The following is an 18,465-nucleotide window of genomic DNA, read 5'->3' on the forward strand; positions in this document are numbered from 1 at the left end:
AGGTATTCATCTTGGTCATAAAATACGATTCCTCTCGCTCTCCCCCGCCTCCTGTACAAATAATTTTGATCGTTAATGTACTAAAAAGTAAAATCAAAGCATCATGCAGTTGCACGTACAGTAACCATTAATTATTATTTATAATTGGGGCTTGACGAAGTTCACAAAGACAAATAATCCAGTGAATTAAAAACCAATAATGAAAAACAAATTTGAAATGGCTTCATGAACTCTGTAATGCCATGAGTCTTACGACTATTAAGAAAATGGGATAGGCCTGACATGCACATTATTATTAATTCATTTGGTTCTCTGTTTTCAACATCTTGGTTAGTGGCATCGTATATACATGTATCACCCTTGGGTTTGAAGTCCTAACCGTCACGTACACTGTCCTCCTCATGGTCCATCAACCTCCAATGCCCATCAGCACCCTTCACCATGCCCTTGTTCTTCTCCACCCACCACGAAGCTGGGACCAGGTACTCATCCTTCAATGCATCCAAGCCCTTGTTCACCAAAGCCACGTCGCGGTCAACCTCCAACTTGAACCTGCCCTTGCCCCCATTCGTTCCGGCGACCCCATGGAGATACGCCTCCAAGTTGTGCCATGAGGACAAGTTTCCGGGGCTCTTCAAGTACTGGGACTTTCGAGTGTCTATCGTGAGCTCGACGCCTATATCATCGTAGCCCAAGAGGGGATAGTTCGGGACTAGGTCGGGGACGTTGCGAATTCGGAGCAGTCTCAGCTCTGGGATATTGGAGAAGGCCTCCCGGAAGTCGGAGTCTCCAACTCGAGGGCTGGCGAAGACAAAGGCAGCGACCGGGGAGCTCTTATTTGGACGAGCGTTGGATTTGTTAAGGCCATTGGAAGCGATATCTGCAGCATTGAGAGTGGCGAGTGCAGCGCCCAGACTGTGGCCAGTTACGGTGATGCTGGTCTCCTCCTTGTTGTACTCGTCCATCAGCCTTCCAATCTCCCTCAGAACCTGCAAAAAATATTTGGAGTTACGTAAATGAGGAGTGTGCCTCTTAGAACGAAAGGATATCTAGCTTTCTTTTACTTTTTTGTGTGATGGGGGTAAACAAAAGATTCCTACGTTAAAACTCAGCAATGTTGATAGTGTTGTGAAAAACTGCCCTGCCTTTACTCTTCTGTTTTTTTTCAGAGAAGAATAAAGTTTACGTTTTCGGTAAACTCATAAAGTTTACTTTGGAGATAAGAATTTAGATCATCGTTGGTTCATGACACAATTGGAGAGTCAATTAGATCTTGAGTCCATCTTTATTACCAAAAAGAAAAAAGAAAAAAGAAAGCCTATAGTCCACGGTCCGTGCCTCCATTGGAAGTATATAATTAGTTGTCGAACAAAACGGGACATATGTAAAGCATGTGTAGTGGGTGCCGACTGAGAAAACTATACATTAGCCTTTAAAGCATGGCGTGTAATATGACTGGATGCTAATACCAGGTAGAATTAACAAACAGGTAAGTTGGTGGTAGGATGATGATCATCCACTGGTTCCCACTTAGGGTTTCTAATAGTGTCAAAAGTGATATGTTACAGTCACTATTGATAATCCAATACTTCCATTAAAGCTTGAAACAGATTATTTCTGAATATGGCTGTTACAACAACATAAGTAATATAGCTAAATTTTCGGTGGATGTCGATCAGTTTAATTGATAAAGTTATTGAAAGTCGTTTCAAGCAATCCCAATTAATTTAATTCCTCGTTGTATTATTTTAAAATTTATTATCTTAATAAATTGAATAAAAATTAATAACCCTCTCTTATTATATCAAATAAATAAAGGAATGAATATATAAGTGCTAAACTTATATTAAAACACAAGTTGGATTTGAGCTCAACATTTAGAAGTAAGACTTTTCTTCACCTTATTTTTCGATATCAGGATTTACAGTAACATAAACTTTTGAAAAAAATTATGGATCTCTAGTATATGCGATTTCATGTGATTATTATAACCTCTACTTCTTAGCAAAATAAGTCATCCGTGTCATGCTGCAGCAGGCATTCGGATCAAACTTAACTTGTGATCATTTAGAGATCTCGACCCATTTAGGCAGATTAAAAAATATACCTGGTTCCTCGCACTATCCTTATTATACGGCGACCTGGGATCGTCGGAGGTGTAGATGGACAACCAGCCTCTGTGCACCTGCGGATCACCTGAATACCCCTTGCCCAGTATCCCAGAAGCCGAAACCAACGTGAAGTCAAGATCGTTGATCCACTCCAGCGCCTGCACCGTCCCCCTCCAAGCCACCACCACGTCCCTCCGGCCCAGCACCTTCTTCCCCTCGTCGGTGGCCACCGCGACGTATCCCATCCAGTTCGACTCCTTGCTCCACGCCTCCCTCGACAATGACCTTATCAAGAACGCATCGGGGACGTCGATGCTCGAAGTCGCATAGAAAAACTTCGTCACCCGATACAAAGAATGCTGGCCGGTCGATATCGCCACCTTGTCGAAGAAGTCCCTCCGGGCATACCGACAGTCGCCGGCATACCGGGATTTCTTCTCGGTGATGAATGCGTCGTAGGTCGCCTCTGCCATCTCGCCGTAGAGGAGGATGTTCCGGCGGAGGTCGATGTCTAGGGGATCCAAGAGGTCCTTCCAGTTATCCTTGCCATTGAGCTCCCTCCACCTCTTGGCTATGTTTCTCAACATGGTGAATATGTTTATTAGCCTATGGACAGGAACTATTTGTTGTTTTGTTATAGGCCATCTAAGTTCGGCTACACATGTTTATATAATGGTGCTTGGAATTGGCATTAGTTGGCTGTTTTGTTTATTATATGATAATTATTATAATTTTGTTGGAGGATTTGCTGACTTGGTTGGCCTTGTAAGTTGGTGTGTGGGCCACCTGACCATGAAATAGACTTTCGAACAGTGAGATGCTTTGGGGATGCTTCTACGATTCAAGAAGTATATCTGAAAGGATAGGCTCATCTTTTTGATATGAAGAACCGGAAGACTCGGATCGACTCACCATTTTTTAAGGATTAAAACGATTGATTTCTGAGAGAGCAAAATTTCTTCTAAGGCCAGGTGATGAAAATAGGAAAGGGCATTGCGTGCAAGCTATACATTGGCAGCGCGCCCCAAGGGACTGATTCAGGATTAATTTGCTTACCGACATGTATTTCTTTGATAGGAAAATGGAGGAGTAAGTTTCTCTCCTTTATTAATTTATTAATAAAACGTTAGGTACTAGCTGAAGGTTTTGGTACCCAAAGGTGTGGGAGTTTTTATTTGCTTGACGCTAAACCAAAATTTACTATGATTCATTAATTGTATGCGCTATGGAGTGATGCAGCATTTGATGGTTGCCATCAAGAAATATAAGGCTATCAAATATGACGTGTCGTATGTAACACATAAGGCATTCTTGTTTGATCATCTTCCATCTCCAATTTGATCGTGGCTATTAAGTGCTACGCAGCATTCTACGGTAAAAATCATGCATTAAGATCCATGCTTATTTGATCCTTGCATTGTAACCTTGATCGGTTACAAAAGTTATGGAATTCCCCAATACAGTTTGGTGGATTTATTGAAAATTGTCCAGCTCACACCAAAAAATGTGTCATATATAGAACTCATGCAGGCGTATGCTTAGTCGCACATTGGTTATTCGCTGGATAAATTATGGATACTTATATAGAATCAAGGAACCGATAAGATCGTGAGTTTTATATATAACTTGAAGGAAGCGCATGATGATAATGATGATTATGATGTTTTGATGAAATTGATCACAAGAAAGTGCCAAGAGCCTTTTTTTTTTTTTTTTTTTTAACTATAAGGGTGAGCTTGCTTGATAAAATATCCAAGAATTCTGTATGGAAAAGAAGCACATGAATGTCCTCAGTCAAGATGGCAGGCCAAATTTTAATTTGGAACGAGTCGCACGTGATTAGGTCAAATATTTATTTTTAGACGCATAAGTTATGTAAGGCGTGAAATACTCCAACATTCAATCTTTTTTCTTTAAACACTACACTTCATTTCCAGACCACCTATAGACGGGCATTGCTTCTAATAATGAGGGTTGAAATTTGTCGAAGTTTCTGCGAGAAGTTGCGTACGTGTGTATGTTGCTTCTTTTTTCTTTGTTTGCAGATCGAGAATCTTATATCTAATTTTCTCAACTAGGCTTCTTCCGTAGGAAATTAAAGGGTCAAGCATTCTGATGTAGACCTTGACGGATTGGGTTATCTGCATTTCTGCTTCCACTTGGGTTTTGGTAATCCGATTAGTTTACAGCACGAGCCACATCCACACTGGTGATGCATGGACAAGGCATAGTTTACCATCAGTGCGACTGCAAGACGCGCCCAATGTGCAAACTACTACAAAAATTTCAAGAGCATTGGATCCGTGATCCGACCTTCAGGCTGGCCCATATCACCCCTATCTTACGGCCATATAGTCAGAGCTACTGAATGAACGAGCACAATGGTCTAGCATATTAAAAACTTCTTATAAACGAGGATAAAAGTGAGGTTGGCTAGAAATAACATTTCACGAGTCCCTTTTTTTTTCATTTTCTTTTCTTTCCAGTACCATGTTATAACAAGAGAAGAAGATAAAATCTCTGTATATTATATTCCCGTTACAACAATATATACATCAATATATAGCCTAATGACTAATAAAGAATGAAAGCCTACGATGACTAATAAGACGATATCAATCATTTTTGGACTAGCGCGGTAACATTACTTTTTTTTTTCTTTTTTGTTTATAATAAATCGGTCAAAAAGCTTACGAAGAAGAAAAAAAAGTGAATTTTGCGTACAAAGTTCACTTAATTACTGATTTTGTAAAAAAGAAGTTGGATTTGATTTTTAGGTAGCATTTTTGTAGAAAAGAATTGGGCAACACAGATTTAGAATTTCTTGAATGGTTTAGTCAGTTTCATGTAAATACAAAATGGCTGGTACGAAAAATTAAATTACCCTATACATATCTATTAAATGTAGAACAAATATATTTTAAATATACAATATATATTTGTTTGGACTGCCATTCTCCTCTTGCTTAAACCTAGGGACAAAATCATTGGGGGACCTTTCAATATGTCTCTTGACGGTCAAAAAAGAAAATCTCTACATTTTTCTTACAAAATCAAGCATTAAGTTTTTTTTTTTGCAAAAACTATAAAAGAAAATTACTTGTATAATACAAAATACAGCAGCCTCATTAACCATCAAATCTCTAGTGAAGTTGCCTTCACTCTAGACATGGAAAATGATGGTTCCCATTAAAATAAATCCCACGGGTTGCATCTGATGGGGTTCCAAGTTCCAGGACGTGGAACCATACGTTGGCCAGCAATTTCCCTACCTCAACACTTGCATCCAACTTCGTCGAAACGTTGTTATACCACTCCGCCACCCATTAAAGTACATCTAACAAAGGAAAGGCTCTGTGCACAGCTGGTGCACGTTCAAGGCTAATATTTCTAGTTTCTAATGTCAATATGCATGAACATTCCCAATAGCCTTAGGGCATTTTTGGTTGGGAAAGTTGGACACTTGAACAAGGAATGGAAACGAGTGACTTCCAATTCAGCTATTTATTGAGAGAAGTTTATTCCTAAACCAATTCCAAGTATGAATAGAAATGTTCAATCTCTCAAAATTCAATCTAGACTCTTCCTTAGTATTTAAATATCATTCTAATTTTGATTCCAATTCCAGTCACGAACCAAACACGTCGAAGAATATTGTATTTTCAATCCAATTTTGATTCTGATTCCGATCGTACACTAAACACACCCTTAATTTCTATTTTATACTAATAAGAATCGCACGGAGAAGGGCCTTACCCAGCCTAGTGTTTGCCTTAGCCTGAGCCAAACTCGAACCTAACTGGTCAGGTTGGGGCTCTCAACCTATATACTCTGTTTCTGGCAAACCCTGCCCTTAGCTAACATATCCAACCTAAGTAGACAAGGTACAAGATGGCAATTGGAAATCAGGCCAACTCAAGACCGAAGGGGGTAATGAACTATAAACTATAGAGATAGGGAAGGAAGTTTCTCCGACACGACTCCGATCGGAGAAACTCTTCATCCTAGAGCACATATTTAAAATTTAAGCAGGTCTAGATCATGCATGCTGAAACCATACTTGAATTAATCATGCCGGGCTCTGACGGATGGTTGAGAAGTGTTTGAATAGTTGGTAGAATTGAAAAGTTGATGGGCCCAACATCTAATACCTGAATAATGCTGTGGCCTATATTTAGCCTGTTCGAAGGAACGTGGTCCGTCTGGACAAAACCGAACGCACTCTGAACTATGTCGGGTTTCCAGTAAGCAAGAAGTTGAGATTTTTGAGCTATGTCAACTCCGAAACAAATGAAAGCAGGCTAGCTCCTCTATTTCACATCCTTGAATCTCGTAACCTTGTTCCTGGTTGGGTAGTTGGCTGGCTGGAGCGGAACCATTGCTTGCCTTCCTTTTGTCACTGATATAAGCATATATCAGGAAGCCAATATCTTCTTCTCCCTATTCAGAACCGCCTATGGGCTACCAAAACTCTGATTTTATAAAAATCCTACAATCTAGATGTTGAAAACAGAAGAATAAAGAAAAAGAATTGTATTTTTGTCTATCTGTTACAATGTACAAGAGCAGCCTTTATATAGACTAGGAGATTGACGAAGTTTGGTAACGCCGACTAAGTTTGGCACAATCAATCACAAATTAATCAAGGTGAAGATTAGTAAGGCCGACTAAGTTTGGCACAATCAATCAATCAATGGAGTCTAACATCCCCCCTCAAATTCAAGGTGGTAAAGTAGGCACCAACTTGATTTTTTTTTTTTAATTTTATTTTTGCTGAAATGGAGGTATCATACATAACGTGTACAGATACACTAAAGAAAATCAAGAAGTAATATATCATGGAGAGCACTAGGCAACTTCGTCTCGTCCACCCATAGATGGCCCCCAAAGTGGTTGGTAACAAAGGAAACCACCTAATCCGCAGCCCCATTGGCGTCTCTGAACATATGCCTCGCCTGGATCACCAACCCATCACAAACTATAGCCCGGATGTCTCTCAGTAGTGGGTGGTAATCGCCAATCCCACCCGATGCTTGTAGGATCCACCCAATGACCGTCGCAGTGTCGCCCTCCAAGAGGACCTCTCGCCCCAGTAAAGCACGTTGAACATAGCTCAATCCCGACCAAGCCACTCTCAACTTCGCCGCTGGCACCGATGTGTCGAACAAGTGGCAGCCCCCAGCCACGATCACCTAGAATTCGAGCCCCTAACAACGAAAACCGCACCTCCACACTTGCCGCTTTACAAGACACATCCATCGAAATTGACTTGAGAAACTAGGGGGTGGGGGCTTTTAGGTGAAAAACACCATACGGGGCGCTCCACGAGTAGATGTAGAGCTCCAGATGTCCCGAGCTGTCAAAGGTTTATCCGAGCAGATCGTCTGAGAGGCCTTTACTGCTAGCATCCGCACCCTCTCCACCGCCACCTCGGGTGTGGGGCTCCTCTCACCAAAGGTCCATGCATTCCTCGCTAGCCAGATCTGATAGGCAGTATACGTTGCCCGCATCGCCTCCGGTCTGGACTGCGAGGCCGCGGCTAAGCGTCGAAGAATTTGAAGAAAGGCCGCCGCATGGTGCCATAAGTCCGTGGAGAAACTTGCCATCATCCAGATCCTCCTGGCCCGGTGGCACTGGAAGATAGCATGGTCCAGCAACTCATCAGTCTGACACTCCGGGCACTGAGGGTGGATACCCATCCCCCTCTCGCACAACAGAAATTTCGTCAGTAGTCTGCCTCAGGCGACCTTTCAGAAGAATAAGGCCACTCTGGGGTGCAGCCCAAATCACCAGATCCAACCGAAATCCACCCCGACTGTCCTCACCTTGGTCAGCATAGAAAACGTCCGTCACCCTGACTCTAGCCCTGCAGGACGAGCTCCACACACCGACATTGGGACAGGGGTGCCTCGGAATTGGGAGCGACCGAATCCGCTCCGCAAGTGGCTTCCCAAACAATTGATCAATCTGGTGGGTATCCCAGCCCGCACCGCCTGGAAGGAGAAGGTCACACACCCGGAGTCCCTCCACGACCTCAACACCGACTAAAGTCGGCCACCGCATCAACGGGAGCTCCTCCACCCAAGCATCCCCCACCACATCCACCCTCTGACCATCACTGATCAACCGCCTACATCTCGATAAGACTAAAGGCATGCACCTGCAGATCTCATGCCAAACTGGAGACACCCTCTGACCCCCAGGTGGGGTCCCACTACTTCCAACAGGGCCATACCAGGCAACCATCAACTGACTCCAAACAGACTGTGGCTCCAAGATAACTCTGGCAGCATGCCGAGTAATCAGCACCTCCCTCCTGATCAGCAGAGACTGGATACCCAGCCCCTGCCCTAGTCGGTTGGCATACCGACTTACACCAACTTGAGTTTGGAAACAAGAGATCGAAAGATGCCAAGAGATGAGCTTTGATGAAGTCGTCTGCAAGCTGATCAGTCGTGAAAACTGGATTACAAATATACCGAAAAACAACTATGCTAGATTAAGAGTAGGAATAGAAGCTGTGAGAATTTGGAACGAGACCACGCCTACCAAGCAGATCTTCGCCAAGCTTTTGACGGTACGGTTTGACGCGCTGCAGCTGGACTTTGGAGCGAGACCGTGCCTGCTAAGTTTACCTGCCAAGCTTCTGACGGTACGGTTTGACGCGCTGCTTCTAGGGTTTGGAGCGAGACCATGCCTGTCAAGTTTACTAGCCAAGCTTCTGACGGTACTTTGACGTGCTGTTGCTAGGGTTTAGAGTGAGACTGCACTTGCTAAGTTTACCCGCAAAACTTCTGAAGGTACGATTTGGTGCGCATCGCCGCCGCCTCCATAGAGGAACAGGAGCACCAGAAGCATGATGCTCAGGGAGCTTGACTCCCTCATCTTTGGTAGGAACAGGATCTGCTAGCTGATGACGCCGGAATCTATCTTCAAGATTTGCATCTATCTTCCTTTATTCTTAACAACTGGATCAAGATTAGATAGTCATTATAACCACCCCAACCCCAAACCCACATCAAGAAATCCTAAATCTGAATCAAAGAAACCCCAAAATAGCCCCAAAAAGGGAAAGGGAAAAGGAAAAAAAAGAGAGATCGAGAACATGGGGATCTGTCATAGGAGGCGTCGAAGAGGAGTAGATGTCGACTGGAAAGGCGCCACCACTTGTTTTCCTCGAGGAAAAGGAAGGAGCATGAAGAGGAGTGGAGGAGACGGATTCCGGCTAGGTCAAGGGTTGGTAAGGAAGCGGACATATGGTTTTAATATAAAGAGGACGGAAGAGTTCGTGAAGGAGAGAGGGGAAGAGTTCTATATAGTTTTAATATAGAGAATATAATTTAATGGAAGAGAGAGAGTGAACGGGTCAAAATTGATTGGAGTTGCTTAAAAATAACAACATTCACTCGGATTCAAAATCGATTTTTGAATAACAAAAGAAAAACATTACTTCGGAGATATTGACATATTTTCTAGTCTACCGGAGAATATTTTTTAATTGAAATTAACTAGAAGACATGTACTTAGATTCAAAGAGCATTTATATATTTAACTAATCAAAGAAGAGCTTTGGCATAAATTAAAATAGATGAAACTAAGAGGATTGAAGCAAACATAAATTTCATAAAAGAAGATTTAATGTATTGCATAAAAGAAATTAAAATTTCAGCATAAATAAAATTTTAAAAGTAAAACTCTCCACCAAAATAAAATTCTCTAAAGTTAAAACTTAAAACATTGTTCTCAATTAAAACTCAAACTCAAAACACATTGCTCTCAATTATAATTCAGACTAAAAACAACACATTGCTCTTAATTAAAATAAAACTAAAAACAATACATTGCTCTTAATTAAAATAAAACTAAACATGAAAAGAAAAAGAAAAAAAAAACAAAACAAAGCACTGTGCTCTATTTGAAAACAGAGCATGAACACTCCTCCTCTCCCGACCCGCTCGTCTTCTCCTTCCTCTGTTCTTTGGAACCGACCACCAAGCCGAGAGCTCCCCCTTCCTCCTCTCGTCCTCCCCTTCTTATAGATTGCCCGAGCCTTGAAACCGGCAATGGATCAAAACGGTTGCGGGATCGATGGGTGCTGATCACGGATGGCTGGTCTTGGGAGATCCGATTGCTGGGACATGGATCACGGCTTGGAGAGGGCGTCAATCCGTGGGATCACGGGCTGGAGGTTGAATGCCGCTGGGATTCCGGGATGAAAGGCCACGGGGACATGGTTGGGACGTGCTGAAGACACGGGGACGGTGCTGCAATCGGGCGCGATGCTGAAGGAAGGAGGCGCGGGCTGAGGCGGAGGAGGCTGGAGTGGAATGAGATCACGGGATGAGCTATGGATCTTTGAAACAGGCGGCCGATCGTGGAGGATGCTGATCCGGAATGGAAGATGCCGTGGATCCGGGCACTGGATCTTGATCACGGGAAGAGCTGGGATTACGGCTTGAAATTAGAAGGGAGGAGACGCGCGTGGGATGAGCTGGGGTCTCCCGTGATCGCACGGAATGGGGCGCGCGTGGGATGAACTGGGTTTGCGGGATGCTGTGAGGATCTGGAAGCTTGGAGCTGGGGAGGATGGACGACCGTGATGGACTGCGGGAGGCTGGGAGGAATGGATTTATTTGGGATGTTGATGATTGGCTGGATGGCTGAGAAGGAAATGATCGCGGGGCCTTGATGCGGGACTGATTTGGAAGGTGATCTGATGGACGGCGCAGGATTTCATGCTTGCATGGCAGCTGGGGAATTTGTTGAGCTCGGGCTGCCCGGCATTGGGCTCAAACCCAATGTTATTGGGTCTCTTGGATTCCTTACACTCAAACACAAATACAACGTTAATTAATTAATTTTATCATTAAAGATTAACTATAATACTAATTAAGATGGTACGACGATTGCACTTTTGTGCTCTCATCAATGTACAGGAGCAGTCTTTATATAGACTAGGAGGCTGACGAAGTTTGATAAGGCCGACTAAGTTTAGCACAATCAATCACAAATTAATCAAGGTGAGGTTTGGTAAGCTGACTAAATATGGCACAATCAATAGATTCTAACACTAAACATATGACAATCTTTCATTAGCTACCCTTGAGCAGATGGTAACAGCTTCTTCAGTCTATCGAAATCCCTCATGTATCCAACTTCTTGGAAATATATAAAGTTTGGATTTAAGATGACTCTCAGATGGTAAAATTTACTTTGTTTTCAGCACAAATTTCATAGCTTCATAGCTTTGCAAACATTTGTATGAATTGTATTTATAGGCAAGAACAGATGTAATAAAATAAGGATCAGGATGATCTAATTTTTTAAGAGGACTGATTTCATCATATTCAGATCATATAACTTTTCGAGATATTCTAATGACCAAATTGAAGATGCCATAAGCGTGAATCATCATGAACAGTAGTTTTAAGACAAGGCAGAACACTAATATTGATTTTCAAAGATAAACTGTATGTTTTCCGGTCAGAGCAATTTACCGGTTCATATCATCTTTGAGATCGTAGATGCCATTTTCAATATGCAAAACATGCCCCTTTTCTTGTAATTGCCCCACATTTAAGAGATTACACTCCGGTTCTCTTTGAGCACGTCCTCCTCCCGTGCTTGAGTGAGAGTATCACGCTCTTTTTGATCGGTTCCAAACCTCCATGAACCACTTGTAAACTGACCTCGGCATTTGCGATCGTAGAATGCCGTTCTTGAATGCCAGGGCGTTCTTCATGGTGTGATGCGCTCGATCTATGGTTTCAGATTGGTCGCCCAACCAACCCATCTAAAGTGGCTAAAATCCTCAAGCTCGCAAGCTTGAGCCCTTCTTCTCACAAGGCTCTGATACATACTTGTGAGACCGTACGCGGAACTTCACCATCACAGCTTAGCTTCGCATCAGGAACTCAACATGGAGCCCAGGCCGTGTTAGATTTATGCTGGGCAATGATGGGTTAGTAAAAGAAAAAAAAAATGATACCGGAGAATTTCTCTGGACCAGCAGTCCTCATTTGCTGTTCATCATTCTGGAGAATTCCTTTGAATTCAGCAGTCCTTTGTTCCTTTTGCTTTATGTAGCTTCTTGCTTTAAGAGCAGTGTGAGTAGCCGATGTACCAAAAGGAAAAAAAATATAAGCAAATATAAGTCGATAGCATGGCAAGAAAGAGAGAGGCTGAGGTATGTAGTGGAAGTTATCGAGTATTTATCGATGTGACCGAAGCACATCTTTGTATAGAAACATTATTATCATAAAACTTAAATTCTAACTCCCCTTAAAAAAATCTATCACAAGGTACATTTTATCCCAATCTAATATGTTGCTACCATTCTCCAAATTGCTGACATAGAGCACCTCCATCAATCTGAAAGACAATAATGGATCCAAGAACTCGCTAAAGCTTGCTCGAACGGCTCTTTAGAGTGAGAAACTTTGAGGAGAGAGAAAGGTCTGTCAAACCTAACGGCTCTCTTCATCGGTGGTCGGTGAAAGCTCTGCTGTTGCCTGGTGTTTGGCGGAGATCGAGGCGGGTTTCGTGTTTGCTGGCTCTTGTGTTTGTTTGTTGTTTCAGGAAATCCAATGGCCCGAAAGAAGGGGAAGCAGTCGATGGTTGGGTCGACGGGCTCAGTAGGGGAGCAGCGTCGGGGTCGTCGATGGTGGAAGGCAAGGATTCGATGGAGCTGCCGGCGGTGCTGATGACGAGGATGTGGGCGGAGGTTGCAGCTCAAGAAAAAGGTATGAATTCGGGGTGGAAAGGGGAGCGACCCATTGGCCGGGTGCAACCTGGCCCTTGGGTTACTCACTGGCTGACGGAGATGGAGGTGGCTCGTTTGAGCCAACACTTCTCGTCGGTCTTCGAGCTCCCAGAGAAGCCCATCGAGGCTGCCCGCTGGGAGTAGGAAGGACTAGCGTTGGTCAATCGGAGCCTCGGCTAGCGGGTGTCGGTCGAGTGGGTGGCCAAGGATGTGGCTGCCCGGCTGAAGAAAATAGGGGAGGTGGTGGCGGTTACCCTAGCTGAAGACCACTTTGCGCTGCGGTTCCGGTCGCCGGAGGTCCGGGACCACGCCCTGTTGGAGGGGCCTTGGGTGGTGGCGGGGCAACTTTTAGCCATGGAGCCGTGGAGGCCGGAATTTCTACCTAGGGAAACTCCGGTAAAGACGGTGGTGGTCTGGCTCCGGCTACCCGGGCTTCCTCCAGAGTATTGGTCGACCTCGACCATTCTGGAAATCGCTGCCAAGGCAGGGCGGCCATTGGTAGTGGACGGAGTCATAGAGGGGCACCGAGCTATGGGCTTCGCGCGTGTTAAGGTGGCGATTGATGCCTCCGATCCTCTCCTCCCAGGAATTCGGATACTCGGGAGGACAAAAGCTCTCTGGTAGCCGTTTGTCTTTGAGAGCATCTCGGATCTCTGCATTCGGTGCGGTAAAATCGGACACCTCAAGCTAGGGTGCCGGTTCGGGGTTCCGGCACAGACGGAAGTGAGCGCACCGGGGGAGGAGGTTCCCGGGCCGATCTATGTTCCGTGGTTGGTGACATCCCGTGCCTGGCAGCCGCGGGAGAAAGGGCCGCCGCAACCGGGGAAGGTAGCTGAGCCCTCAGTTGGGTTGCCCCCTTCTCGGCCGTCCTCGCCGGTTGCTTCGCCCAGCCCTCCGATGTCCCCGCCGGACCTAGAGGGTTGGCAAAAGCCAACCAAAGTGGCCCGTCGCCACTCCCCGCTGGTGGTGGTAGGGGCCCTGTCTTCCAGTGGGCAGGAAGAGGGTTTCCGAGTTGACACGGTCGGCGACACACTCGTGGGATGTGTTGACTCGGAGACTGGGGGGGTAGGACTGGGCCGCCTGGGGTTCGGGCCGGCCAGTTGGATCAGGCCAAGCCGAGTGCTGGGTTGGTGGGCCAGCACACGGACCAGTCCAAGAAGCGGCCCAGAAACGCTGGGCCGCTATTGGATGTGGGCCGCCTCCTAGGCCGGGGACGGGCGGGCCACAAGGGAGCCCGCAAGGCACGTGAGCCCCGCGTGGTGCATGCGGTGAACCGCGCGACGGGTTCCCAGGCCCGTCGCGCCGTGGTCAGCGCGGGCCCCAATTTGGCTGGGCCACGCGCGGAGGCCTCTGGGAAGGCCCCTGTGGGTGGGGGCCTTCCACTGTTCACGGCCCATTTGGGCTCTACGGGGCCTACCATTGGGCCTGATCCGCTGGCCGAGCTGGTGGGACCCAGTGCGTCTGGTTTCCAGTTTAGGGCCCAGGCCCCGGGGGTGGTTCCGCCGTCCGAGATCCCTACTACTCTAGGCCCTCTAGAGGTGGATGTGGGATAGGAGGATGGTGCCTCGAGCGGGCTCGATTTGGGCGACGCGACTATGGCTAGTGGGTTCCCTGTTTGCGTAGACTGCCCTATAAGGGACCCTCTGGTGGGGCGGGACGCGCCTGCACTTGTGGAGCCCGGGGTAGGTGACTCGAGTGGTTTTGAGGGGGCGGTTAGCAGGTCCGCGGACCACTCGACGGTCGTTCAACGGGTGAAGGCGACAGTGTTGCGAGTCGTGTCCGGGGCTAGTGTGGATGAGGGTCAGTGGGACGATCCTTATCACGAGGTGGTGATGGATCCTGCGGCCTAGAGGGTGGATGTGCCTGTGGCCGACCTCTCGGATTTTTCCCTATGAGGATTCTTGCATGGAATTGTAGAGGGCCGGCTAAGCCGGCCTTCATGTCATCCTTTAGGAGGTTGGTTCAGATCCATACCCCAGAGATCTGCCTTCTCTATGAAATATGACTATCCGGTAGAGGACTGGGTCGTGTATTACGGCGGTTTGAGGTTGATTGAAAGTCATATGTAGTTGAATCCCAAAGGTTGTCCGGGGTCATTGTGGCTCTGTGGAAGCGGGGTGTGGCCACAGTCGATGTATTCCATAACTGCTCCCAACAGGTCCTGATGATTATTTTGGAACCTAATGTTGCACCATGGGTCTTGAGCGGTGTGTATGCTAGTACTGACCATCGGACTAGGAGGGTTTTGTGGGATGAGCTCACCCACTTAATCGCTCAGGGTCTTCCGACGGCGATAGTGGGTGATTTCAATTGCATCTTGGAGGGGAGTGAGAAACGAGGAGGTTGGGCTTTCATTGACACTGTGGATAGGAGGGAGTTCCGCGATTTTCTCTCGCGTAATAGCCTAGTAGATCTAGGTTTCTCCGGCCCGCAGTTCACTTGGTGTAATAACCAGTTCGGTCGAGCCAGGATGTGGGAGCGGCTTGATAGGGCTGTTGCTTCCACTGACTGGCTCATCAGATTTCCTTCCTACAGGGTTAGTCATCTACCCCGGATTGCTTCAGACCACTGTCCTTAATTGATTTCGACGATATCAGGTTCTAGTCACCAGTGCCCCTTCCGCTTCGAGAAGGTTTGGCTGTCTCTCCCTCAATCCTGAGACATTGTCCAAGGAGCTTGGAGTCTGCCAGTTCGCGGTGATGCCATGCAGAGGGTCTCACGTAAATTGGAATTGACTAAGCGATGGCTACGGCGTTGGAACCATGAGGTAGTGGGCGATATCTTTAGGAAGTTGGAGGATGTGGAGGCCACGATTGCTGACCTCCAAAGAAGAGAAGATCAGGTGGGCGTGCTCCCCGAGGCTGATATAGTGAGCCTCCGGGGACTTCTCGCCACTCACCACTCAATCCTGCGTTAACATGAGATCTTCTGGAGACAAAAATCCAGAATTCAGTGGGTCAGAGAGGGTGATCGAAACACTAGTTTCTTTCACCGCTCTACGGTTATCAGAAGGCAGAGGAATATGATTCGATCCTTGCGGGGTGAGCAGGGCCACCGAGTGGAGGGCGATTCGGCCATCAGCCATATCCTGCTCGATTCTTTTGCTCTCGTTGGACGGAGGATAGTGGGTCTAATCCTGCCAGCCAGCTCCCGGGGGCTGATTCCCAAATTGATATGACTGAGAATGCTATGTTGTTTCGACCAGTGATGGACGGGGAGGTGCGTGAGGCTATCTGGGCACTGGATGAGGATAGGGCTCCTGGTCCAGATGGCTTCCCACCTTTCTTCTTCCGGAGATACTGGGGTATCATCCGGACTGCAGTGGTGGAAGCCGTCTTGTGTTTTTTCAGTCGGGCAAGGATGCCTGACAATTGGAAGGCCATATTTGTCACGCTTATATCAAAGCGTTAGGACGCAGCCAAGCCGAGCCACTGTAGGCCGATCAGTTTGTGCACAACTTTATACAAAGTTGTGGCAAGAATACTGATGGATCGTATGAAGCCCTTCCTCCCTGGCATCATCTGTCAGGAGCAGGATGCTTTTGTGAGAGGTAGGAGTATTTCTAATAACGTCATGGTGGCCCAACAGATGATGTGGAATGTTGGACGGGCCTCGAAGCGGCGAAGCCTGATGGCTGTCAAGCTGGATATGGAACGAGCTTATGATAGAATCAGGTGGAGCTTTCTTAGGCTGGCTTTAGTTTGCTTCCCCTGCCCGGCATTCCAAAGTCATGGGAGGACACCACCCCGGCAGATCGGGAAAAAGTTTTGAGAATCTGGGGTTCCATGAGATATGGATTGGGTGGGTTCTGGGGTGTGTTCGGGGATCGAGGTTTTCTATCTTGGTCAACGACTCTCCATCTCCATTTTTAGTTCTACTATGGGGCTTCGGCAGGGATGCCCGTTATCTCCGTACTTGTTTATCATTTGTTCTGATGTCTTGTCTCGGTCGTTACGGGCTGCGTGCGCCGCCGGAGAGCTGGGGGCTTATGTCCCAGCTCTAGGGGCCTAGCCGATATCACATGTACTCTTTGCCGATAACTGCCTCCTCCTGACTCAGGCTCGCGTAGCGGATGCTCAGGCTATCAGGAGGGTTTTGGCTGTCTACTGCACTGTATCCGATCAGAGAGTGAATGCCCAGAAATCCTTCATCTCCTTCAGCCTAAGTACGTCACTTGGGGTTCGACGGGGGATTCGGAGGATTCTGGAGATGCCCGAGCAGGACGGGACCTGGACCTATCTGGGTGTTCCGATCTCGGGTAGGAGATTTTGAGTTTTCGAGTGCACCGGGCCGGTGCAACGGGTCCAAAGTAGACTAGAGGGTTGGTGGGCAGCGTCCCTATCTATGATGGGCAGAGTTACGCTGATTCGATCTGTATTGGGCTCCATGCCCATCTATCTTATGGCAAATACGGTGGTGCTAAGGTCTGTTCTACTGAAGATTGAGCGACTTCTTCGGAGCTTCTTATGAGGCTCCCATGGAGGAGGCCATGGGGTGCACCTGGTGGCATGGAAGAGTATCTGCCTCCCCCTCAGGGAGGATGGTGTCTCTCTTGGAGAGAGGAGAGCTGCTCCTTGCCCGGCATGCTTCCTGCTTCATCCTGGAGCCGCAGGGGTTTTGGAGCCGGATCATGACTATCCGTTATGGGGGGTAGGCCCAGAGGGCTAGTGTCCGATTTCTGTTCACCTAAAAATATGCTAAACAGATCGTTGTTAGAATTGACAAACAAAGTTTAAATTAATTTTACTCTTACCTGTTCTACTCGAAGAATAGTGGTTGTAAGAGGTCGATCCACAGGAAGGCGATTGGAGTTGCATAAAAATTAGAACATTCACTCAGATTTAAAATTGATTTTTGAATAACAAAAGAAAAACATTATGTCGGGGATGATGATAGATTCTCTAGTCTATCAGAGAATCTTCTTTATTTAAAAATACTAAAAAGACAAGTACTTAGAAGTCAAAGAGCATTTATAAATTCATGAAATATTTAACTATTCAAAGAAAAATTTTGGCATAAATTAAAATGGATGAAAACAAGTGCTAAGAAGATCAAAAGCCTAGAACATAAATTGCATAAAAGAAAATTTAATGTATTGCATCAAAGAAGAATTAAAAGATTGCATTAAAAAAAAATAAAAATTAACTTGAACCTAGAACAAGAATTGCATGAAAAAGAAATGATAGATTTGATAAAAAGAAAATTCATTACCAATAAAAGTGGAGATTGGAAACCTAATGTTTCTTCTCTTTTACAAATAACATAAAAAAATAAAACAAAAAGCTTCTCCCTCTCGTTAGAACATAATATATATATTTTTTATTATTTTCTTCCCCAAAAATAGAGCTTCCTCTGTTTTTTTTCTTTCTCACTTCTCTCCCCAAACAGAGCCTTTCTTCTTCACGCTCCCGGCTCCTCCTTGGACCCGCCGGCCACCACCACTCCGAGCTCCCTTCTCCTTCCCTCTTCCTCTCCTTAAATAGGTCGCCCACCCCCTGATGGACAGCGACGAATCCTTTGATGGAGGGGTAACGGATGCTTGATCAATGGGGATCCGATTGCTTGGGGGCTGGGATTTGGAAACGAAAGGAG

General features: G+C 46.0%; 1 protein-coding gene across 1 annotated transcript; it reads right to left on the bottom strand.

The window, feature by feature from the left end:
• Positions 1-116: 116 nt before the first annotated feature.
• Positions 117-2,757, bottom strand: LOC103723141 (phospholipase A1-II 1). Its single transcript, XM_008813962.3, has 2 exons — positions 2,108-2,757; positions 117-989 (listed from the first exon to the last, which is right to left on the bottom strand). The coding sequence occupies exons 1-2, from the start codon at positions 2,696-2,698 to the stop codon at positions 375-377; spliced, it is 1,206 nt and encodes a 401-aa protein (XP_008812184.1). The 5' UTR covers positions 2,699-2,757; the 3' UTR covers positions 117-374.
• Between the last annotated feature and the right edge of the window lie 15,708 nt (positions 2,758-18,465).

This window comes from Phoenix dactylifera, unplaced genomic scaffold (genome assembly GCF_009389715.1).
Source record: "Phoenix dactylifera cultivar Barhee BC4 unplaced genomic scaffold, palm_55x_up_171113_PBpolish2nd_filt_p 000139F, whole genome shotgun sequence".
In the NCBI taxonomy this organism is placed as follows: Eukaryota; Viridiplantae; Streptophyta; class Magnoliopsida; order Arecales; family Arecaceae; genus Phoenix; species Phoenix dactylifera.